Genomic DNA, 25,400 nt, shown 5'->3' on the forward strand with positions numbered 1-25,400 from the left:
ATGAGGCTCCTGCTGCTGTTCTGCTTGGCCATACTGGGTGAGCCCACTGGGGACATCTTGGAAGGGGGCAACTGTGCTCCCTTTTCGGGTGCTGGGGGCCACAGAACAGGTGGGACCTGAAGCTATGGATACATCCAGAAGCATAGGACAGAGGGATTTGGGCTTGAATCTCAGACCAGCTCCTCATGGCATATGTGGCCCAATCACTGATTCTCCATTTTGTCCCACTATTTACTCATCTGCAAAATGGACTAATGACACAAAATGTAGGCTCAAAGAGTTTTTGTGGATGAAGAATCTTGGTGCATCCTGCACTTCCCATCTGGCCTCAGGAGGAAGCTTTCTGGGTTGACTCCAGCTCCCCCTTCACCTGAGGCACCATGGTGGGCGCCCTGGCAGGGGGGAGGTTGCTGCTGGTGAGAGGGTATCTGCTGATAGACAATTGGACAGTTCTAATACCCAGCCCCAACCCTGACAGGGCATAGAGAGAAGGTTGGGGAGGAGGAGGACTCCAGGGGACATGGGGCAATGAAATACTTGGCTTCCCCTTGGGCTATGTGTGTGTTAGGTGCAAAGCGGGTGCCTCCCTGGACATATATGTTCTAATCAGTGTGCCCTGGGTGCCAGGTATGAAGCAGAAGCCCCTTTGGGAGCCTCACAGCTCTGCTGTGAGGTGTGACCACAGAGAGAACTGGCGGCGTGGTGGGGAGGAACGCCTGTTCCAGGAAGGGAGCATTGCGTGATGGGGAAGTCCAGGCTCCCCAGAGGTCCAGCAGATGGGAGGCTGCTTCACTCTCAGAGACAGCAAGAGGCCTCAGGACCTACCCTCCATGAGTCTAAAGGAGTGTTACAGAGCCAGGGGGAGAGGACAGGTCTGGTCCAGTAATCTCCCCTAAGCTTTGCCCCTCCCTTTCCCTGTCCTCTCTCCTGCACCCATTTCTAGCCCTGTGACCCTTTTGGACAAGGTGGTGGGTCACTTCCTCCTCTCCATGGCAAGGGAGTTGATCTTCCTGCCTGTTTGGTCACTGGGTCAAACAGCCAACATCTGCCTCCATTACACTGAAGGGCGGGTCTCAGTTGACAGCAGCACAGGCTGGACTATCATTTCCTCATTTGCTTTAAAAACAAACACACTGTGGTGTTTTGGCTAAAAAGAGAGCAGAGCTCATACAGGGGCACAGGCATCTGGGTCTCTGTGGAGTACCTGGACAGGGCGAGTCCTTTGCACTTCGTCCCCTGACTTTGCTCAGACTCTTATCCAGCAAGTCCTGCTAACTAAACTCCTCAGAGACCAACAGGTAAATCATTCATTCATTCATTCATTCATTCATTCAGCAAGCACTGACTGAGCACCTGCTTGGGGCTGGGCCCTGCTTTAGGTCCAGGATGGATACACAGGGTGCAGAAACAAACCTAAGATCCCTCCTTCCTATAGCTGACATTCCTGTGGGCTGGGGGGACAGGTGATGATAAAATTGAGCACAGTCTCCATTGTGCTAGGATGTGATTGTCCTACAGTAAAGCAAGTGATTGCAGGTAAGGGAACCCATGGGTGGGCACGGGGCAGGAGGGCAGAGATGACTGGGAGGTTGACACTGAGAAGGGGACACCCAAGCCAAGACATGTAGAGCAGGACATGCCTGGACCAGGGCCTGAGTGGCCAAGGCAGGAAGCAAGGGGATGGGGGGAGATGGGAGAGGTCAGAGGGATGGCAGAGCGTTGGGGGGAGGGCCTGTGGAAATAGCTATGGGAGGGTTTGCACAGAGACACCGTCCAGTTGAGCCTTCACAGGTCCTCTTGGCTGCTGTGTTGAGAAGAGGCACCTGGGCCTGGGGATCCAGGTCCAGCCCAAGAGAGCCATTAGACTATTCCCCAGATCAAGAGACAGATGGTGATAGCATGGAGAGGTGGTCGGGTTATAAGCTCAGGCTAGCTGCACTTGCTCTTGCTGGTGGGTGGGTAAAAGGCAGAGCCACGAGAGGTGACCCCAGGGTTTCTGCCTGAGCCCCTTCAGGGACTGGCTCAGGTGCTGCCTTGCAGTGGGAACTTATGCAGCTGAAACAGCTTCTGTGGATTGAGCTGTCGGGCAAGGGATACTGCATGTCAAGGAACTGTCAGAGCCAAGATTGGAAAGATTATATCTGTGTATTTTGAAATCCCCAAGCATTACAGCAGGGGTCCCCAAACTTTTTACACAGGGGGCCAGTTCACTGTCCCTCAGACTGTTGGAGGGCCGAACCATAAAAAAAACTATGAACAAATCCCTATGCACACTGCACATATCTTATTTTAAAGTAAAAAAACAAACGGGAACAAATACAATATTTAAAATAAAGAACAAGTAAATTTAAATCAACAAACTGACCAGTATTTCAATGGGAACTATGCTCCTCTCACTGACCACCAATGAAAGAAGTGCTCCTTCTGGAAGTGCGGCGGGGGCCGGATAAATGGCCTCAGGGGGCTGCATGCGGCCCGCTGGCCGTAGTTTGGGGACCCCTGCATTACAGCAAGTATAATGTTGAGAGTGTGGTCATGTGCTGCTTTGCGACGGGAGGGGGGGGTACGTTCTGGGAAACGGCGTTGTTAGGTGATCCCGTTTTGCAAGCATCACAGTTTGTGTACACATACCTAGGGGGTACCACCCACTACACACCTAGGCCATATGGGAGAGCCTACTCCTCCCAGGCAACACCTGGATAGCACGTTTGGATTAAACGTGCTAAATAAAAATTAAAAAACAGTTTGCTGTTTAAAAACTATTCTTTTTCATTTTGCAAGAACTAGTTCAAAGTATGCACACTGAAATCCCAGACAGATGAAAATGCTGAGTTTGAGACTTTTTTGGGGTTGGGGAAGGGAGATACAGCCTTTAAACTTCATGACAGTAGGTCTTTTCAGTTCTGTTTTGCACATTAATCACATCCTTGCTGCTTAACACATAAATACTAGGGAAATCCAAATTAATTTTGGTAATAACCCAGGCAACACAAATTGTGACTAATAAACAAAATGTCCACAACAGCACGAGATGAAATCGAGCACAAGAGCAAACGAGGCTTGACCTGTGGTGGCGCAGTGGGATAAAGCCGTCTACCTGGAACACTGAGGTTGCAGGTTCGAGGCCTTGGGCTTGCCTGGTCAAGGCATATATGGGAGTTGATGCTTCCTGCTCCTCCCCCTTCTCTCTCTCTCCCCTCTCTCTAAAAATCAATAAATAAAATATTTTTTAAAAAAATTAAAAAAAAAAAGAGAAAACGACACAATCACGACACTAAACACAGGGCTGAGGCTCTGCCACAGTAACACACCTACTGTTTTACAACAAACTTCATTTTTAGAAGTGGAAAGAGTACACTCTAAATTTCAATAAGAAATATAGTATAGCGAATACATAAGTCAGTGACATGTCATCTATTATCATCAAATATGGTCTACCGTACATAACTGTGTGTGCCACACTTGTGTACGACTGCAGTATAGTAGGTTTGTTTACACCACCATTACCACAGACATGTGAGCAATGCATCGTGCTGCGATATTAAGACTATAAAGTCCCTAGGTGATAGGAATCTTTCAGCTCTGTTATAATCTTATAGGACCACCATCATATACACCTGTCATTGACTAAAATGTCCTTATGTCGCACATACTGTAGGAGAACCCAGGGACAAGAATCTTCAAGGAACGATGGGCATTTCTAGGTCATTGCAACCCAGAGGGGCAGGTAGAATATGTCTAACTAGAAAGCCCGGCGGTCATACGAAATGACTGCTGTTCTAGATATTATAAATTGTAATTAAAATGATTTGTGCAGAGGTATCTGCTAATTCAAACTGAATTACCCAAGGTAGGTGGTGAGGATGCCCCTTTGCTTACTGCCCCACGGGGTTTCCCCCTTGTACTTGCTTAATTGCTTAAAGTAGAGTGCAATGAAGGAAACCACTGGTGGTACATTTCTTAAGAGCCACTGCTAGCTCAATAAATAAAGGTGATTTAAATAATAAAATGTTAATTCACATGTCAAAGATCTCTTTGTACACAACATTTCTTGTGTAGATCTTTTCATCATTTTTAAGCTCGCCTTGCAGAGGACCATCAATTATTTTTAATTTTACATTCGTTCTTTCACGAACTCTTGAACAGGCAACATAAAGTTGACCGTGTCCAAATGCAGGCTCAGGTAAAAAAAATGCCAACACGCTTAAGTGTTTGGCCCTGAGACTTATTGATGGTCATAGCAAAGGCAAGTTTTACAGGAAATTGTCTATGTCTCAATTGAAACAGCAACCCTGTTTGAGATGGAGCCAAATCAATTCTTGGAATGACATGTATTGAATATTTCACCTTTAGAGGAGCCAGTCAAAGACTTAGCTATTATGACATTATTTTTCAATTGGAGAACCTCTAGTCTTGTACCATTACAAAGACCCCTTCTGGTGTTAAGATTTCTTAACAGCATAATAATTGCTCCAATCTTTAACCTCAATTTGTGAGGTAGCATGCCAGAAGGCGGGACTATTTGAATGCCATGGCAACTTCACCCCATTGGGTAGTACAGTTACGCAAGCAACCAATAAGCTATCAGCTACAAACAGACACTTAAGCCGCATATAATAAAGAAGACAGGAGGTTCAAGGCTGGTGCTTAGGAAGGTAAATGGAGAATGGTCCAGAAATATCAAGATGTCCAGACCCCTTGTCCCAGGTCACTGTCAGGGACAGTCACTGTCAGGAAGGCTGTGAGGCCCGCATGCCCCGAGACTGCTGCTTGTGTAGGCAGTGCACTGAGGAGGGCCTGTTCCCCTTGGGTGTGGACCATGAGAGGATGTGGAGGGTTGTGAGGACATCAGGGCCATCTAAGCCTACGTGCCAGAAGGTGTCACGAACCCGCGCCTCAAATAATTTTGCAGGTCTTGGGTGGGAACCATGGAGGATTAGAAAATAAACACAGAAAGAAAGAGGATGGGATCGGGAGGACCCCTTGCACAGCTGATAGCTTCCAAGAGCAAGTCTCCACCCCCAAACCATTTTATTAATAAGGCAGAGCAAAATCATTAGCAAAACAAAGAAAGCTTAGATACAAAGTCATATTTCTGAGGCAAACCAAGAACTCTCCCAAGTGCAGAAAACCTCCACCCTGCATAACATCTTAACTTCACAAAACAAAGGGTAAAAAGAAAACTGCCTCCAGTCTTTTTGAGGGACATGGGGGATGGGAGGAGTGGAAGCACTGCTAACACGGAGGTGTGGAGAAAGGTATGTAAATTGCCTTTACCAATTTAAACAAACAGAGGTTGTGGGGAAGAACTTAGCCTTTAGCAACTTAAGCAAGTAAGGTGGGGGGATGGGCAGCAAGGATCCTGTCAGCTTACTGCCAGTCCCCCACACCTGTCCCCCCCAAATCTAAAACGCTAGGACGCTGTCAGCTTGCGGTCTCCAACAGGAGGACACATAGACTGCACACGTAGACTGAGAAAGTGCCAGGATTGGGCAGTTTGGAGGGTGGGGCGTTAAGGGGGATGTGCAGAGCCAATAAGGGGTGTGGCAAGAGGATGTGGGTGACTTGGGAGCAGGAGGTTCCTGTGAGGCTGTGTGAACATGGGACAGTGTTGCTGTTCAGAGAAGTGTCTGGTTGAAGGTCGTATTTGAACTGGCGTACCCTCGTAGAGAGACCAACAGAACCTTGATGGGCTGTTCTCCCTTTACCCCAACACCTGTGGCGTTTCTGAGTGAGGTTCTAGACTAAGTGAGCATCTAGAGCAGTGCTGGTCAACCTGGTCCCGACCACCCACTAGTGGACGTTCCAGCTTTCATGGTGGGTGGTAGTGGAGCAACCAAAGTATAAATAAAAAGATAGATTTAACTATAGTAAGTTGTTTTATAAAGATTTATTCTGCCAAACTTAGCGAAAATCCGACATAAAGTACTTGGTAAGTAATTATTATTATATGCTTTAACTTGCTGTAACTCTGCTTTATAAATTTTATAAAGTAAAGTTACTTCCGTACTTTATAAATTACCATTACTGTGGAACCGGTGGGTGGTTAGAACATTTTACTACTAACATAGAAGTAAAAATGGGCGGTAGGTATAAAAAGGTTGACTACCCCTGATCTAGACCATTTCATCAAAATCAGGCTGCATTAGCAACCTGTGGTTGCCGTGACAAAGCGCCACAAACTGGTGGTTAAAAACAACAGACATTTTTTCCCTCCCTGTTCTGGGGGCCAGAAGTCCAAAACCAAGGTGTCAGGAGGGTTGGTTCCCTCAGGAGGCACTGAACGAGAAACTGTTTGTTTCATGCTTCTTTCTGGCTTTGGTGACTGCTGGCAACCCTTGGTATTGGATGGCTAGTGAGTGCATTTCTCCAACCTCTGTATCCATGTGCGTGCGTGCGTGCATGTTTCTTATTAGGGCACACCATAACCTCATGTGGATCATTGGGGTCTATCTGCAAATATAATATTTCTGAATAAGGTCCCATTCACAGGCTGGGGGGTTAGGGCTTTACCATATCTTATCAGAGGACACAATTCAACCCTCAACAGCTGGGCTGCTCTTTCAAAATCAAGGGTCTTGCCTCAGGTCTAATGAATTGGATCTCTAGGGTTGGACTTCAAGTCTCCAAGCTCCCAGCATCCACAGAGACTAGTGTGGACAGAGGAATGATCCCCGAAGGCCCCTGAGCCTTGCAAGGCAGCAGCTGCACTGCCCCCAGCCTGGGCATAAGTCTTAACTTCTGTTAGTAACAGACAGAGGCTCTGCCTAGCTATCTACCCACGCAGCCCAGCCTCTGCTTGGCTCAGTGTCTAGTCCCAAGGGTGGCCTGTTGTCACCTCATGAGTTTTTGAGTGTGCCATCTTATCATTCAAGTGTTCTGGCACACTAGAACTTCAAATTAAATGATAGACCACTCGTTCTTGGTGGGCTAGATGCATACACTAAATAATCCAAAGGAAAAAATAAACAAAACCCATGAGTCTTGTTACAATAAAAAGTGAGTACCCCACGCATAGTGTGCAAAAAAAATTGGCTTCTGTCTGTGAGCTTATGTAAATCAACCTTCTATTAATATCCATTGAAATGGAATAAAGGTGGGTCAGCTTTTCCCTTCCACTTTTTTAAAATTGATTTAAATTTATTGTGTCTACATAGATTCCAGTGTCCTCCCGAATGCCTCCCCCTTCCCTGTGTTCCCCTCAACATCCCCCTTGTCCCCCTCCCCCCAACACCCTCCCCCTTTCCCTCTAGGATTTTCTTTTCTGCTCTCTATAATTCTGTGTTATGTATATATAATTTCACCAATCTCTTTCCCTTCTCTGATCCCATCCTATCTTCCCCTTTCCCTCTGTCCACTTTCCCTCTGATCCCTTTGATCCCACTTCTGTCTCTATTCCATTCCTCAGTTCATATTGTTCATTGGAGTCCTCAAATGAGTGAGGTCATATGATATTTTTCTTTCTCTGCCTGGCTTATTTTACTTAACATAATAGTTTCCAGGTCCATCGATGTTGTAGCAAAAGGTAAGATTTCCTTCTTTCTCATGGCCCCATAGTATTCCATTGTGTATATGTATCATAGCTTTTTAATCCACTCGTCCACTGACGGACACTTGGGCTGTTTCCAGATCTTCACTATTGTGAGCAATGCTGCCATACACATGGGGGTGCATTTCTTCTTTTGAATCATTGATGTGTTGTTCTTGGGATATATTCTTAAAAGTAGGATGGCTGGGTCAAAAGGCAGTTCGATTTTTAATTTTTTGAGGAGTCTCCATACTGTTTTCCACAGTAGCTGCACCAGTCTGCATTCCCACCAGCAGGGCAGGAGGGTTCCCTTTTCTCCACATCCTCGCCAGCATTTATTATGTCTTCTTTTGTTGATGAGCGCCATTCTGACTGGTGTGAGGTGATATCCCATTTTGGTTTTAATTTGCATTTCTTTAATGATTAGTGATGTTGAACATTTTTTCATCTGCTTGTTGGCCATCTGTACGTCCTCTTTGGAGAAGTGTCTATTTCTTTTGCCCATTTTTTGATTGGATTGTTTATCTTCCTGGTGTTGATTTTTATAAGTTCTTTATAAATTTTAGTTATTAACCCCTTATCAGATGTATTGTCAAATATGTTCTCCCATTATGTGGTTTGTCTTTTTATTTTGTTCATATTGTCTTTAGCTGTGCAAAAGCGTTTTATTTAGATATAGTCCCATTTGTTTACCCTGTCTTTTATTTCATTTGCCCGTGGAGATAAATCAGCAAATATATTGTTGCGAGAGATGTCGGTGAGCTTACTGCCTATGTTTTCTTCTAAGATGGCAATGGTTTCACAACTTACATTTAAGTCTTTTATCCATTTTGAGTTTATTTTTGTGAATGGTGTAAGTTGGTGGTCTAGTTTCATTTTTTTGCAGGTAGCTGTCCAATTTTCCCAACACCATTTGTTAAAGAGACTGTCTTTACTTATTGTATGCTCTTACCTCCTTTGTCAAATATCAGTTGTCCTTAGAGCTGTTGGTTTATTTCTGGGTTCTCTGTTCTGTTCCATTGATCTATATGCCTGTTCTTATGCCAGTATCAGGCTGTTTTGAATACAATGGCCTTGTAGTATAACTTGGTATCGGGAAGTGTGATACTACCCACTTTATTCTTCTTTTTCAAGATTGCTGAAGCTATTTGTGTTCTTTTTTGGTTCCATATAGATTTTTGGAATATTTGTTCTATATCTTTGAAGTATGTCATTGGAATTTTAATGGGAATTGCATAGAATTTATAAATTGCTTTGGGTAATATAGACATTTTAATGATGTTTATTCTTTCTATCCATGAACACGGTATATGCTTCCACTTGTTTGTATCTTCCTTGATTTCTTTTATCAATGTTTTCTAATTTTCCGAGTACAAGTCTTTAACTTCCTTGGTTAAATTTATTCCTAGGTACTTTATTCTTTTTGTTGCAATAGCGAAGGGAATTGTTTTCTTAATTTCTCTTTCATACTGTTCATTGTTGGTGTATAAAAATGCCTCTGATTTCTAAATATTAATTTTATATCCTGCCACCTTGCTGAATTCATTTATCAGGTCCAGTAGTTTGATGACTGAGACTTTAGAGTTTTCTATGTACAGTGTCATATCATCTTCAAATAATGATAGTTTTACTTCTTCATTTCCAATTTGGATGCCTTTTATTTCTTCTTCTTGTCTGATTGCTGTGGCTAGGAATTCCAGAACTATGTTGAATAAGAGTGGTAAAAGGGGGCACCCCTGCCTTGTTCCTGATCTTAAGGGGATTGCTTTTAATTTTTGCCCATTGAGGATGATGTTGGCTGTGGGCCTGTCATAGATGGCCTTTATCATGTTGAGGTATGTTCCCTGTATTCCCACTTTGCTGAGAGTTTTGGTCATAAGTGGGTGCTGGATTTTATCAAATGTTTTTTCTACATCTATTGATTTAATCATGTGGTTTTTCTTCTTCCTTTTGTTTATGTGATGAATCTCATTGATCGATTTGCAAATATTGTACCAGCCTTGCCTCCCCAGAATAAATCCCACTTGATCATGATGTATTATTTTTTTCATGTATTGCTGGATCCAGTTTGCTAATATTTAGTTGAGAATTTTAGCATCTAAATTCATCAGAGATATTGGCCTATAGTTTTCTTTCTTTGTAGTGTCTTTGCCTGGTTTTGGAATCAGAATTATGCTTGCCTCATAAAAGGAGTTTGGAAGTCTTTCCTCCTCTTGAATTTTTTGAAATAGCTTGAGAAGGATTGGAGTTAGTTCTTCTTTGAATATTTGGTAGAATTCACCTGTGAAGCCATCTGGCCCAGGGCTTTTGTTTGTTGGGAGTTTGGTTTTTTTTGTTTGTTTGTTTGTTTTTAAAACTGTTACAGAGATCATTTTTTTCTATTTTTATTTTTATTTTTATTTATTGAGTTTTGCCAGAGAGGAAGGGAGAGAGAGAGATACAGGAACATTGATCTGTTCCTGTATATGCCCTGACTGGGGATCAAACCAGCAACCTCTGCACTTTGGACCAATGTTCTAACCCACTGAGCTATCTGGCCAGTGCTATTGGGAGTTGTTTTTGTTTTTGTTTTATAAATTTTTAAAATTTATTTATTCATTTTTTTAGAGAGGAGAGGGAGAGACAGAGAGGGAGAGAGAGAGAGAGAGAGAGAAGGGGGGAGGAGCTGAAAGCATCAACTCCCATATGTGCCTTGACCAGGCAAGCCCAGGGTTTCGAACCAGCGACCTCAGCATTTCCAGGTCGATACTTTATCCACTGCGCCACCACAGGTCAGGCGGGAGTTTTTTTGATAACTGTTTCTATCTTGTTTGTTGTAATAGGTCTGTTTAGGTTTTCTGATTGTTCCAGATTGATTTTTGAAAGATTATATGTTTCAAGGAATTTGTCCATATCACCTAGGTTGTCTAATTTTTTTTCATACAGTTCTTCATAGTATTTTCTTTTTTTTTAAATTAATTTATTTATTTATTCATTTTAGAAAGGAGGGGGGAGAGAGAGAGAGAGAGAGAGGAGAGAGAGAGAAGGGGGGAGGAGCAGGAAGCATCAACTCCCATATGTGCCTTGACCAGGCAAGCCCAGAGTTTCGAACCAGCGACCTCAGCATTTCCAGGTCGACGCTTTATCCACTGCGCCACCACAGGTCAGGCCATAGTATTTTCTTACAATCCTTTGTATTTCTGCTTGTTAATTGTTACTTCTCCACTCTCATTTCTAATTTTATTTATTTGAGTCCTCTCTCTTTTTTTCTTGGTGGGTCTGGTTAAAGGTTCATCAATCTTGTTTACCTTTTCAAAGAACTAGCTCTTGGTTTCATTGATCCTCTGTATTGTTTTTTTAGCCTCTATGTCATTTATTTCCACTCTGATATTTATTATTTCCTTCCTTCTACTTCCTCTGGGCTTTACTTGCTGTTTTTTTCTAATTCTTTTAGATGCAGGGTTAAATTGTTTATTTGAGCTTTTTCTATCTTCTTAAGATATGCCTGTAATGCTATGAAATTCCCTCTCAGGATTGCTTTTGCTGTGTCCCATAAATTTTGAGTTGTTGTATGTTCATTTTTATTTGTTTCAAGGAAATTTTTTATTTCTTCCTTGATCTCATTGTTGACCCATTCATTATTTAATAACATGCTGTTTAGTTTCCAAGTGTTTGAGTGTTTTTCAGTTCTTCTATTGTAGTTGATTTCTAGTTTTATGCCATTGTGATCAGAGAAGATGCTTGATATGATTTCAATCTTCTTAAATTTATTGAGACTCATTTTGTGTCCTAACATGTGGTCTATCCTAGAGAATGTGCCATGAGCACTGAAAAAGAATGTGTATTCTGCTGCTTTAGGATGAAAGATTCTGAAAATATCTATTAAACCCAGTTGATCTAGTGTGTCCTTTAAGTCCGATGTTTCTTTGTTAATTTTTTTTCTTGAGGATCTATCCCAGGAATGGCCAACAGATTTTGTCCCTGGGCCAGATTAGAAAGAAAACATTTTTCATGGGCCAGATGAAATATTAAAATAAAAAAATGTTAAATACAAAAACGATTTGTTTAAGTAAACAAAATTTTATTGTGTAATTTGTTTATGAATAAATGTGAGTGAAAAAAATTTTAATATACAATATTATTTTAATACAAATATATTTTGGCCTGACCAGGTGGTGGTGCAGTGGATAGAGCATCAGACTGGGATGTGGAGGACTCAGGTTCAAGACCCCGAGGTCGCCAGCTTGAAAGCAGGCTCATTTGGTTTGAGCAAGGCTCACCAGCTTGGACCCAAGGTTGCTAGTTCAAGCAAGGGGTCACTCTGTCTGCTGTAGCCCCCCAGTCAAGGCACATATGAGAAATCAATCAATGAACAACTAAGGAGCCACAACAAAGAATTGATCTTTCTCATCTCTCTCCCTTCCTGTCTGTCTGTCCCTATCTGTCCCTCTCTCTGACTCTCTCTGTCTCTGCCAAAGAATAAATAAATAAATATATATATATTTTAATAAAAATATAATTACGTACCATATAAATATTCAAACTATATTGCAATCAATCAAAACAATATTTAATTAATAGAATGAGCTTGAAAGGGTTATATCACAAATAAAACTATTATTTTGTTTTACAAACAGCCTGGACATGTTTTCAGTTATCAACTGCAGCTATTGTCTATGCTACAATGCCACTTGATTCAGCACACTTGACCACAAAAATAATGAATTGTTGACCTTGGGTGCGCACCGGCAAACTCCACCTAAAAGAATGTGGGTTTCACATCACTGCTAAATGTCAAACAGTTCATATCGAGTACAGATAAGTACAAAAGTTGTAAATCTTTATAATGGAATTAAAAAAAATAATGTAGTATTGCGAATCCATTTGACCAATTATTGGAAGTTAACCCTAGATTAGTCACATGCGGAAGTCTTTCCTGCGTATCACTATCTTCTTAAATATCTTGATTTCCAATAATCAAAGACGCTTCCGCTTCTGAGTAGCTGAGATTTTAAAGTAGCGGAGAATATTAAAAATTTAATATGTTGGCCATGCCTGATCTATCCAGTGATGTTAGTGGGGTATTGAAATCCCCTACTATTATAGTATTGCTGTTGATCTTGCTTGCCCTTTATGTCCATCAAAATCTGCTTTATATATTTAGGTGCTCCTGTATTAGGTGCATAGATATTTATAATGGTTATATCTTCCTGTTGGATTGCTCTTTTTATTATTATGTAGTGACCTTCTTTATTCCTTTGTTTTAAAGTCTATTTTGTCAGATATAAGTATTGCTACCCCAGCTTTTTTTTTCATTTCCATTTGCATGAAATAGTTTTTTCCATCCCTTTACTTTCAGCCTGTGTGTATCTTTTGTTTTGAGGTAGATCTCTTGTAGACAGCGTATGTATGGGTCCTGTTTTCTTTTTCTTTTTCTTTTTTTTTACAGAAACAGAGAGTCAGAGAGAGGGATAGACAGGAACAGACAGACAGGAACGTAGAGATGAGAAGCATCAATCATTAGTTTTTCATTGCGCATTGCGACACCTTAGTTGTTCATTGATTGCTTCCGCATATGTGCCTTGACCGCTGGCCTTCAGCAAACCGAGTAACCCTTTGCTCGAGCCAGCGACCTTGGGTCCAAGCTGGTGATCTTTTTTATTTTTTTTATTCATTTTAGAGAGGAGAGAGAGAGAAAGAGAGAGAAAGGGGGAAGCAGGAGGAAGCATCAACTCTCATATGTGCCTTGACCAGACAAGTGCAGGTTTTGAACCGGTGACCTTAGCATTCCAGGTCTACGCTTTATCCACTGCGCCACCACAGGTCAGGCCAAGCTGGTGAGCTTTTGCTCAAACCAGATGAGCCCACGCTCAAGCTAGTGTCCTCAGGGTCTTGAACCTGGGTCCTTGGCATCCTAGTCCGACTCTCTATCCACTGCGCCACCACCTGGTCAGGCAGGTCCTGTTTTCTTATCCATGCAGCTACCTTATGTCTTTTGATTGGAGCATTTAATCCATTTACATTTAAGGCAGGGATTGGAAACCTATGGCTTGTGAGCCAGATGTGGCTCTTTTGATGGCTGCATCTGGCTCGCAGACAAATCTTTAATAAAAATAATAATGACGTTAAAAATATAAAACATTCTCATGTATTACAATCCATTCATTTCCTACCGCTCATGTTCATGGTTGCGGGTGGCTGGAGCCAATCACAGCTGTCCTCTGGGACAACACCAAATTTTTATTGGATAATGCGTAACGTACACGGGTTGTTGTATGGCTCTCATGGAATTACATTTTAAAATATGTGACAATATGGCTCTCTCAGCCAAAAAGGTCCCCAACCCCTGATTTAAGGTTATTATTGATATGTAGTTGTTTATTTTATTCTTTAAATCTACATTAACCTTTTACTAGATTTTTTTCCCTGTTTGTTCTGTTTACAATAGGCCCATTAACATTTCTTGCAGCATTGGTTTGGTTGTAATGAATTTCTTGAGTTTTGTTGTGTTTTTTTGGTCTGGAAAGCTTTTTATTTCTCCTTCAATATTAAACAATGGCCTTGCTGGATAAAATAGTCTTGGTTGCCTGACCTGTGGTGGCGCAGTGGATAAAGCGTCAACCTGGAAACACTGAGGTTCAAAACCCTGGGCTTGCCTGGTCAAGGCACATATGGGAGTTGATGCTTCCTGCTCCTCCCCCACCTCATCCCTTCTCTATAATAAATAAATAAAATCTTTAAAAAAAAAAGTCTTGGTTTAAAAAAAAAAAGTCTTGGTTGTAGGTTCTTGTTCTGCATTACTTTGAATATTCTTTCCATTTCCTTCTGGCCCCAAGTGTTTCTGTTGAGAAGTCGAATGTCATCCTTATGGGAGCTCCTTTGTAGGTGATTGACTGCTTTTCTCTTGCAGCTTTTAGTATTCTTTCTTTATCTCTTAACTTTGATATTTTCATTATGATGTGTTTTGGTGTATGTCTCTTTGGGTTCCTTTTTAATAGATTCTCTGAGCTTCTTGAATTTGTGTGACTTTTACCTGCATCAATTTTTGGAAGTTTTCAGCTATGATTTCTTCAATCAGGTTCTCTATCCCTGTTCTTTCTCTTCTCCTTCAGGAACCCCTATTATATGGCTGTTGTTTCTCTTCATGTTGTCACAGAGCTCTCTTAGAATTTTCTCAGACTTTTTGATCCTCTTTTCTTTTTGCTATTCTACTTCTGTGCTTTTGCTTATCTTGTGTTCTAAATCGCTGATTTGATCTTCTGCTTCATCCAGCCTAATTTTAATTCCTTCTAGTGTAGCCTTCATTTCTAATATTGTGTTTGTCATTTCTGTCTGATTCTTTTTTATGATTTTAATGTCCTTTTTGATGCCAGAAATCTCTTTGTTTAGATGTTCATTTTGTCCATCTATTGTTGCTCTAAGATCCTTGAGCATCCTAACAATCATTATTCTAAACTCTGCATTGGTATCTTTGTTATTTCCATTTCATTTAGTTCTTTTTCTGGGGATTTCTCTTGTTGGTTCATTGGAATTGCACTTCTCTGTCTTCCCATTTTGTCTCTGTATAGATTGCTCTTTTGGATTGTTGTTTGTGTAGCTAGCTGAGTATAGGGTTGGTGTTGTCTGCCTCTAGCTTTCAGTTGTGTTGTTTCTACATCTTCTTGGGATGGCTTCAGCTGTTTGTATTCCGCTGTGGTCTACTTGTCTGCTGCTACTGCTCTTTTTACTGTTTGTGACAGCGTTTTCTATGCCTTAGCTGGGTCAGGTGTGAGGAGCCTTTCCTTAAGATACCACTCTAACTATGGTTGTTAGGTCCTGAGCTCTCTGTATCTGGCTATTGGATGTACCAGCCCTGGACTTCCTTGGCTGGAACCTGGCACAGACCAGTGGGGGTCACTGCTTTTGATTGGCCCCTAGCAACCTTCTTGGAGCTACAGGTAATCCAGAATTTGCGTCTGCCTCTGCTGGGCCCTGACACCATTGTAAATCTCAGCTGCACTCTTAGGCTGGCTTTTATCTACTCTTGGCCAGTGTGTGTGGCCTTTCTATTCCTGACGTGAGGTCTTTCCACCAGTTCCCCTCTGCCTCTGCCTCCTCAGGCACTCCAGCACCAGCACGGGCTCACAGACCACAGCTCAGGCTGCTTTGTGGGTATGGGGGACTCCCCACCTTGCTGGTCTCCACCCCCCAAAGGTGCAGCAAGTCGCCTCTCTGGGCTCCGCCCCCCACGGGCCCATGGGAAGCCTCATCCCTCTGTGGTCTGGCCTACGCTAGAGCAGGGGACGCCATGTTCCACCCTGGGGGCGTGCAGGAGGCCTCTCTGGGCTCTGCTCCCTGCCACTGCTGCACAGGTTACCTCGCTGGGCTCTACCCTTGTCCACTGCATGGGCCAAGCGCCACCACTGCAACCCGCCCTCCTGCCCTTCGGAGGATACTCAGCAGGTTGGGGGGGGCATGTAGCCCAGACCTCAGCACTCAAATCCTGTGTCCCTGATGCGCCCCCTGCTTCTAAGTGTCTCTCTGCAGTGACAGGAGCAGGAGAGCCTCTGGTGGGTGGGGTAAGTGCTTCCCTTTGCTGGCTTGGTTTCCCAGGAACAATGGGCACTTTAGGTTTGGGGAGTGACCCAGTACAGGGGCCAGGGTGGCTGTCCCCCATAGTCTCTCCCTGTGTCCTCGAGACTACACTCTCCTTTCGCAACTCCAGTCCTCTGGCGCTCCCCACTCCCTGAGCCCCGGGTAAGTGGCTATGAACAAGGTTTTCTGCATGGTCCCTTTAAGATGGAGCCTGGGTCTGAGAGTTCTGTCTCCCTCTCACAAACAGTAACCAGGCTCTTCTTTCAGCTAAATACTGTTTTTATGCCTCCTCTAGTCTCTGGGGCTCCAGGCTGGGGCTCCGGTCCTGGAGCTGAGGACCCACAACTCTTCAGGAAACCCACCCCACCGTGAGAGACCCTCCGGGCTGCCTCTCACTCCTGGGAGCAGGACAGTCCTTTCCACGTCTCCACCCTTCCTACCAGTCTCAGTGTGGTTTCTTCGTTGATGCTTGGTTATAGATTCCTCTTAGTTTAGTCAAAGTTGGTTTTTCAAGATGATTGTTCCTAAGTTAAGTTGTAATCACTTCGGTTCTGGGAGGTGGGAGTCGTAACGTCTGCCTACTCTGTCACCATTTTCCCTCTTTTCCCTTCCACTTTTATAAGTCAAGGTCATTTCCCTCTGTCAAAGAGAGAAGAGTCATCATGCTTCCACCCTGAACCCCCATTTTCCCTGTGGAGGTGGGGAGAGTCTGGCCTCAGAGCAGCTTTGGGCAGCAAGTTGATTCTTTGGCCCCAGGGTAATTATTAGTAGCAATTTATGAAATTATTAGTAGCAATTTGCAAAATGGTGCCCCCGAAAATAGCTTCAACTCAAGATACAGTTTTGCATACAGTACTTTAAATAAAAGATTCTGCAGGAAAGCCTGTTTGAAAACAAGTCATAAAAAATAGGGGTTGGCCTGACCTATGGTGACGCAGTGGGTAAAGCATTGACCTGGAACACTGAGATTGCTGGTTTGAAACCCCGGGTTTGCCTGGTCAAGGCACATATGGGAGTTGTTGCTTCCTGCTCTTTCCCTTTTCTTTCTCTCTCTTCTCTCTAAAATTAATAAATAAAATCTTAAAAAGAAAATAAGGTTTGGCCCTGGCCTGTTGTCTCCATGGTAGAGCATTGGCTGGCGTGTGGATGTCCTGGGTTTGATTCCCAGCCAGGGCACATAAGAGAAGCACCCATCTGTTTCTCTACCCCTCCCCCTCCTGCTTCTATCTATCTATCTATCTATCTATCTATCTATCTATCTATCTATCTATCATCTAGCTATCTATCTAGCTTGCTATCTAGCTATCACTTCTCCTCCCCTCCTGCAGCCATGGCTCTATGGAGCAAGTTGACCCTGGGTGCTGAGGAGGGCTCCATGGCCTCTGCCTCAGGTGCTAAAAAAATGGCTCCAGTTGCAATGGAGCAAGGGCCCCAGATGGGCAGAGCATCACCCCTAGTGGGCTTGCTGGGTGGATACCTGTCGGGGTGCATGTGGTAGTCTGTTTATGCCTCCCCTCCTTTCATTAAATTAAAAAAAATAGGGGTTCTCATGATGGTTAGCAAGAGGCACAAATGATAAAATATTTGTGGATGATGTAACCCTGGGCAGGGGAAGAAATCCTGATTCCACAAGCCTGGGCAGGCTTTCTACACCAGTGTTTTTCTTTTATTTATAAAGATTTTATTTATTGATTTTAGAGAAAGGAAAGCGGGAAAGAGAAAGGGGGAGGAGTGGGAAGCATCAACTCTTAGTGATTGCTTCCCATATGTGCCTTGACCAGGCAAGCCCAGGGTTCCGAACCAGCAACCTCAGCATTCTAGGTTGACACTTTATCCACTGCGCCACCAGAGGTCAGGCTCTACCAGTCCTGGTCTGTGAAAAGTTAACCACCTTGATCTTGTGTGAAGATTTTAGATTCAATGACCTTAGTCGAATTTGCTTATGCTCAGGGTGATTTCTGCCCTGAAATCATTCTATTTTTACCAGTCCCCAAGTGTAAAAAGGTTGAAAACCAGTTTCTCAACATCCATACTACCGAGGCCAGGGATAATTCTGTGACATGGACTGTTCCATGTTCTGTAGGATATTTAGCGACATCCCTGGCCACTCCTCCACTCAATACCAGGAGCATTCTCCACTCGTGATAACCAAAATAACGTCTGCAGACACTAAGGCCCCCTAAAGACAAACTCCCCCAGTAGAGAACCACGTGTTTAGAATGAAATACATATGTTTAGTGGTCAGGAACTTAGGATTCCTAGGAAATGTCTCTGAAGACTATTGCATTCTAGTCTGTTCCACCTCACTGCTCAGTGAGCAATGTGCTGACTGCAGTGGGTTTCCCGAGCCAGCATGCCCAGCGTGGTGTGGAGAAAGTATGAGGGCTGTGATATTTGGGTTTCATAGATGCTTCCCTCTACCCTACCCTCAAGCACTGCCCCTACATACTAATTTTGTGTGTGTGTGTGTGTGTGTGTGTGTGTGTGACAGAAACAGTGAGAGAGTCTGAGAGAGGGACAGATAAGGACAGAAAGAGAGGAAGGGGCTTGACCCGGGGGGCTACAGCAGTGTGGGTGACCCCTTGCTCAAGCCAATGACCTTGGTCTCAAGCCAGCAACCTTGGGCTTTAACCCAGTGACCTTTGGGCTAAAGCTGGCAACCATGGGGTCATGTCTATGATCTCACGCACAAGCCAGCAACCATGGGCTCAAGCCGGATGAACCTACACTCAAGCAGGTGACCTCGGGGTTTTGATCCTGGGTCCTCTGTGTCCCAGTCTGACACTCTATCCACTGTGCCACTGCCTGGTCAGGCCCTACACACTAGTCCTGAAAATGGGCCATTAAGAATACAACCCTCCTGGCCCTGGCCGGTTGGCTCAGTGGTAGAGCGTTGGCGTGTGGATGTCCCAGATTCAATTTCCAGTCAGGGCACACAGGAGAAGTGATCATCTTCTTCTCCACCACTCCCTTCTCTCTCTATTTCTCTCTTCCCCTCCCACAGCCATGGCTAGGTTGGAGCAAGTTGGCCCAGGGCACTGAGGATGGCTCCATGGCCTCACCTGAAGTGCTAAAGTATCTTGGTTGCCGAGCAAGGGAACCACGTCCCCAGATGGGCAGAGCATCACCTAGGGGGCTTGTCGGGTAGATCCCCATCAGTCAGTTACATCAGGCAGGAGTCTGTCTCTCTGCCTCCTCCACTTCTCCCTTAAGAACAACTAAAAAAAAAAAGAAAGAAAAGAAAAGAATACATCCCTCTCTCCCAAACCTCCATTCAGGAGGCAGCTTTGTTCAAACCTGGTTGCTATTTTGGCTCTATGGACGGCCAGAGATGCCCAATAAAAAGATATGAGAGATGTCTGTGTTCATATCAACTCCAGGATCTGCCTACAGAATAGGAAGTTACTTCCAAGCAGAGAGTGTGTTGAATCCCCTATCAGGGCACATATGAGAATCAATCTATGACATTATGAAATAACAGGGTAACAAATTGATGCATCTTGCTCTGTCCCTTCCTCTCTCTCTAAAATCAATAAATAAACATTTTTTTAATTGTGGTGACATTCACATGAAAATTTTAACCATTTTAAAGTGAGCATTCAGAGGCATTTGGTGCGTTCACACTGTTATGCAACCACCACCTCTATCTAGTTCAAAAATATTTTCAGCACCCCAGAAGGAAACCTCTGACTCATTAAGCAGTTGCTCCCCAACCTGCCTGTCCCCTCTTCATCCCTCACCCCCCCCCCCCACTAACCATCAACTTGCTTTCTGTCTCTGGATTTTCCTCCTCTAGACATATTGAGTAAATACAATCATGCAATATGTTGACTTTTGGGCCTCGTGTCACTGAGCATAATGTCCTCCAGGTTCATCCGGATTGTAGCTGGTGTCAGGCCTTCACTGTTTGTCATGGTTAACTACTGCTTCGTTGTATGGACGAACTATATTTATTTGTGCATTCATCCATTGATGGACATGGACCTAGAAGCTGCTTCTACCTCTTAGCAATTGTGAATAGTGCTGTGGTGAATGTGTGTGCACATGTGTCTGTCTGAGTCTGTTTTCAGTGATTTCAATGCATATCTAGAAGTGGGGTTGCTGGGTCACAAGGTGATTCATTGTTTAACATTTTGAAAAACCGACAAACCAGCATTTTCTTAACATGTTTGACAAATGCTGGTTTCCTTCCTTCTCCTATTTCACCTCCCAGAACTCACCTCCAAGATCTTCATTACCTACAAAGTCCAGGACTTCTTCCCCAGGGGCCACTGAGTTCTCATAACCTGCCACTCACCCCATATGCCCCCACCTATCACCTACTCCCTCCTGGGAAGCCGGGACATTGAAGTTGCCAAGAAAGTGGTGAAGACCCGTGACCCAGCCTCCTTCAACATCAATGTCACACTCAAGTCTAGGCCAGACCTGCTCACCTACACCTGCCAAGCGTCCCCTACCTGGGGCAAGCACGCGACCAGCAACAAGCTGCAGATGTACCGGGAGCTGTGGGCCAGTGAGTGCATGGGGAATGTGTGAGGAGCACATGGGATGCAGGGTCTGGAAGATAAACAAAGCTCCCGGGGGTGGGAAGACTGAGGACTGGGGTCTGGAGCGGGAGGGTCAGGACAGGACAGGTTACCTCCCTCCAAGGGCCACTCTTTCCTTAGGGCCTGGCCATTGCAGGTGTAGCTCCTGGCTGGGCCTGAGAGGGCTGAGGGGAGAATGAGAAGGTGGATGAGGGCTTGCTGAGCTCTGACCCCAAGCTGATAAAGTGGGCATACTTTGTGCTTTATCTGGTTTAATCTTCACAGCAGCTGAGGGTGGAGTCGTGGCTCCAGCTTCTAGAGGAGGAAGCTAAAGCTCTTGGAGATTAAGGCAGTTGTCCTTGGCCATCCCAGCCTGCAGGTGGCAAGGGACAGTTTCAAACTGCACTCCATGGAACCCAAAACCTATGTTCTTCCCATCCTTATCCTGCTCTTAACTCAGGTGTCCTTCCTAGTGGGAGGCATGGGGGTGGGAACCAGGAAATGTTGCCTGACCAGGGCTGGAACTGTACACCCGCAGCAAGGAGGAGACAGCTGGGGAGGAGAGCCCCGAGTCTGGAGCACTACAGGTCAAGGGTTCGAATCTCTACACTTATAGGCTGTGGGTTCTTAGGCAAGTCACTCAAACTCTCTGAACCTTCATTGTTTCATCTACAAAACAGAAATAGTAGTACCTTCAGAAGGTACAAAGAAGTCAGTGGAAGTTCACAGTAGGTGGTAAGCATTGGACAAGGGATGACAGTTTCTTCACAGAAAGGCTCTTTGGAGCATTTACCTGAGGTCCTGGGGACTTATAGAATCTAGACTCCTCTCAGCAACAATTCTTGCCCTGAAGGAGCATGTGTTTCAGTAAAACAGTCAAGATTGTAAGAATATAAGTAGGATTGCCAGATACATTTTGCATAAGATGTACCCATACTAAAAAATTACTTATTAAAAAATAAAATATTGTCCTGGCCAGTTGGCTCAGTGGTAGAACATCAGCCTGGCATGTGGATGTCTCGGGTTCAATTCCTGGTCAGGGCACACAGGAGAAGTGCCCATCTGCTTCTCTACCCCTCCTTCTCTTGCTTCTTTCTCTCTCTCTTTCCCCCTTTTGCAGCCATAGCTTGATTGGAGCAAGGTGACCCCAGGTGCTGAGTATGGCTCCAAGAGCTTGGTTGCTGAGCAACGGAGCAAGTCCCAGATGGACAGAGCATCCTCCCCTAGTGGGCTTGCTGAATGGATACTGGTCTGGCACATGTGGGAGTCTGTCTCTGCCTCCTCTCCTCTCACTAAATAATAAATAGAGATAAATAGATAGATGATAGGTAGATAGAATAAAAATAAAATATAAAAAATAAAAATTTATTCATTGTTTACATGAAATTCAAATTAATCTGGGTGTTCTGTTTTCATTTGCTAAGTCTGGCAACCCAAAATATACATTATGAGAAGAAAACCAAATGAGAAGCTATTTTGTTTTTTTAAGATTTTGTTATTGATTTTAGAGAAGGGAGAGAGAGAAAAAGGGTGAAGGGGAGTGGGAAGCATCAACTCATAGCAGTTGCTTCTTTTTTTTTTTTTTAGATTTTATTTATTCATTTTAGAGAGGGGAGAGAGAGAAAGGGGGGAGGAGCAGGAAGCATCAACTCCCACATGTGCCTTGACCAGGGAAACCAGGGTTTTGAACCGGCGACCTCAGAATTCCAAGTCGAGGCTTTATCCACTGCGCCACCACAGGTCAGGCAGCAGTTGCTTCTTATATGTGCATTGACTGAGCAAGTCTGGGGTTTTGAACCAGTGATCTCAGCATTCCAGATTGACACTTCAGCCACTGTGCCACCATAGGTCAGGCCCACTGAGAAATTGTGGTACACACTGCAAGTGGGGTAGAAGCCCAGACACAGGCTGAGGGATTACTCCAGAAGGTTGCCAGAGGAGGCCCCCAGGTTCGTTATTTTGTAACAAGGGAACTTGCTGGGAAGAGGCGTTAAAGTCTCCCAGCCATGCCCGTGCTTCCTGTCCCACCCTGCCAGATCCTGTGTCCCAGATGCAAGCTGACTTTACTGTGCTGGACAGAAGGTCAGGCCCAAGGGTGGAGATGTCCTGCCTGGCATCCTTGGGCAGCCCACCCATCACCTACAGCCTGATTGGGAAGGTCGGGCACGCCCACATGCAGCAGAGCCGCAACTCCGGCAGCCTGCCAACCTCTCCTTTCCACTGACTGCGACAATAGACTGCTTCCAGTGCCAGGTGAAAATGACATCAGTGTCCAGAGCAGCTCGTTCACGCTAGTGCCACCAGGTTAGAGGGCCCCTTGGTTTCCAGTTGGCACTTCTGGGTAGGTTGGTGGGAGGTGCCAAGAGCAGGGAAGGGGGTCTGGCAGCAGTCATGCCTACTCTGGTCCTTCCTGCCTCCCTCACAGGACAGCTGCCCAAGGGACCCATCTTCATGCTGGCTGCCAGCATCACCTCCATTGCAGCCATCACCTCTGGGATGCTGGGCTGGAACAGGTAGGAAGTGGGCCCTGGATGTGGGGGAGGAGTGAGAAGAGCTGGCGGTCTATGTGGACCAACAGAGGTCCTTGCTGAAGAGCTGAGGGTGGTGGGTCTATAGGGCAGAGCTACCACCCTAGCAAACACGGGGCCACATTGCCTGTGAGTGACTTGCTGAAGTTTATTAAGGGCCTATTATGTGCCACATGCCCTCTGAGGGCTTGCTGATTGGCAGTTTTATATGACACGGACCACTGTTCCCAGCTGCCTGCCCTACAATGCTGTCAGCTGGCCTCTGGGTGGGGCACTCTCTTGTATTTTCTGTTTGTCAGAGGAGGGATGTTGGGATGGGGGACATGCTTACCAGGACCAGAGTAGATCAAGGGCTTCTGCCCTCCATAGGAGCCACATAGGTCACTGCTTCCCAGCTGGTGGCATGAGGCAGGGGTTGGAACTCCTGGGGTCCCCTCTCCAAGGTCATCATTTCAATGGCTTATAAAGTGACCAGGGCCTTTGTTCTGACCCTAGACAACACAGGCCTCTGTGGGCTCTGCATGTCTGGCCTGTAGTGGCAGTCACTCCTGCCCTGTCAACTTCTCACCTCCCTTGGTTCCTAAGACACTGCTGTTTCCTGGTCCCACCTCTTTGGTGGGCATTGTCCAGGAGTCTATCCTTGGCACTCTCCTTGTCTCATCTCAGGGTCCCTTTCTCTGAAGTTTCTGTCCTTTCTAAAGGCCAGAGTCATGGGCAAGTCATGTTACCTCTCTGAACCTCAGTTTTCCCTTCTACAAAATGGGGTATAAAGACCTGACTCCCACTCACCATGTGACCAGGGGCTAGCACTTGCCCTCTGGGTGATTCACTGCTCCCCTTCATTTCGTAAGGTGACTAAGCCTCACACCCCTACTCCTGCCCAGGGCACTGATGCACATGCCACCATAAAATTCCAAGAGGTGGCCCTGGCCGGTTGGCTCAGTGGTAGAGCGTCAGCCTGGCGTGCAGAAGTCCCAGGTTCAATTCCTGGCCAGGGCACACAGGAGAGGCGCCCATCTGCTTCTCCACCTCTCCCCCTCTCCTTCCTCTCTGTCTCTCTCTTCCCCTCCCGCAGCCGAGGCTCCATTGGTGCAAGGATGGCCCGGGTGCTGGGGATGGCTCCTTGGCCTCTGCCCCAGGCGCTAGAGTGGCTCTGGTCGCAACAGAGCGACGCCCTGGAGGGGCAGAGGATCGCCCCCTGGTGGGCAGAGCGTCGCTCCCTGGTGCGCGTGCCGGGTAGATCCTGGTCAGGTGCATGCGGGAGTCTGTCTGACTGTCTCTCCCCGTTTCCAGCTTCGGAAAAATACAAAAAAAAAAAAAAAAAAAATTCCAAGAGGCCTTGGGAAGATGTTGTTGGGATGTATGCTTGCCTAATCTGGAGTCTCACCTCCTTTGTCATCAAGGTTGTGACCAGAAGATGGATGCTCAGCAGAATCCCCCAGGAGAGCCCCCATCCTTGCCCCCTACAGAAGGACCCACCATTTACATGAAGAGCAGGCAAGCCAGCCAGGATTCCTGGAGCCTGGTGTTCTGCAGGGAGGATTTCAGGATAAGGTGGGGCTGTAGAGGGACAGGAGGTCCACAGGACAGAGGGGCTCTGCACAGGTCCCTCCTGCCCTTGTTCCTCAGCTGCTTGTCACTGTCCATGCAGATCTGGTAAGAAGGTGGAGGTAGGCCCAGCTGCAACCTCACCCAGGGCCTCCTCCCCTCCACACACAACAGCTCCCCTCTTTCCTGAAATGGCACCCCATCTCCTGGTGGCCCAATCCTCTGGTTCCACACGCTGATGGTCCATTTTATCTGGGAGGACTCAGCCCCATCTGGAAAGACCCAGCACCCCCATTAACCTTAAGGGATTCCTCCCTCCTCAGCTTGTGGCCCCCAAGAAGATACCTGCGACCCCCCTCACAGAGCTTCCCTGTTCAGACACTCTGAACCATTTTAGTAAAAAACTAGATTATGCCTGACCTGTGGTGGTACAGTGGATAGTGTCAACATGGAATGCTGAGGTTGCTGGTTCGAAAACCTGAGCTGGCACAGTCAAGGCACATACAGGAAGCAACTACTACTGCTTCCCTCTTCTCCCCCCACCATCTAAAAATCAATAAAATAAAAGAAAGAAAGAAAATAACCCCCGGCCGGTCACCCTGGAATTCTGTTTCTGTCTGCACATCATCCTGGAGTCTGGAAGTCTGAAGTCACACTGCCTTTCACAGCCTGAGGGCAGAACCCAGCCCGGGAAGAATTGGGGGGTTCTCACCCCAG

At 45.3% G+C, this 25,400-nt stretch overlaps 1 protein-coding gene across 1 annotated transcript; it reads left to right on the forward strand.

Moving 5' to 3' along the window:
* On the forward strand, positions 1-24,768 carry C4H17orf99 (chromosome 4 C17orf99 homolog). The gene is given in 7 exon segments (XM_066383623.1): positions 1-109; positions 20,295-20,594; positions 22,644-22,787; positions 22,790-22,858; positions 22,861-22,911; positions 23,033-23,120; positions 24,539-24,768. Coding segments are annotated over 7 exon segments (768 nt in total). The 3' UTR covers positions 24,546-24,768.
* Positions 24,769-25,400: the final 632 nt, after the last annotated feature.

This window comes from Saccopteryx leptura, chromosome 4, assembly GCF_036850995.1.
Source record: "Saccopteryx leptura isolate mSacLep1 chromosome 4, mSacLep1_pri_phased_curated, whole genome shotgun sequence".
NCBI classification, from domain to species: Eukaryota; Metazoa; Chordata; class Mammalia; order Chiroptera; family Emballonuridae; genus Saccopteryx; species Saccopteryx leptura.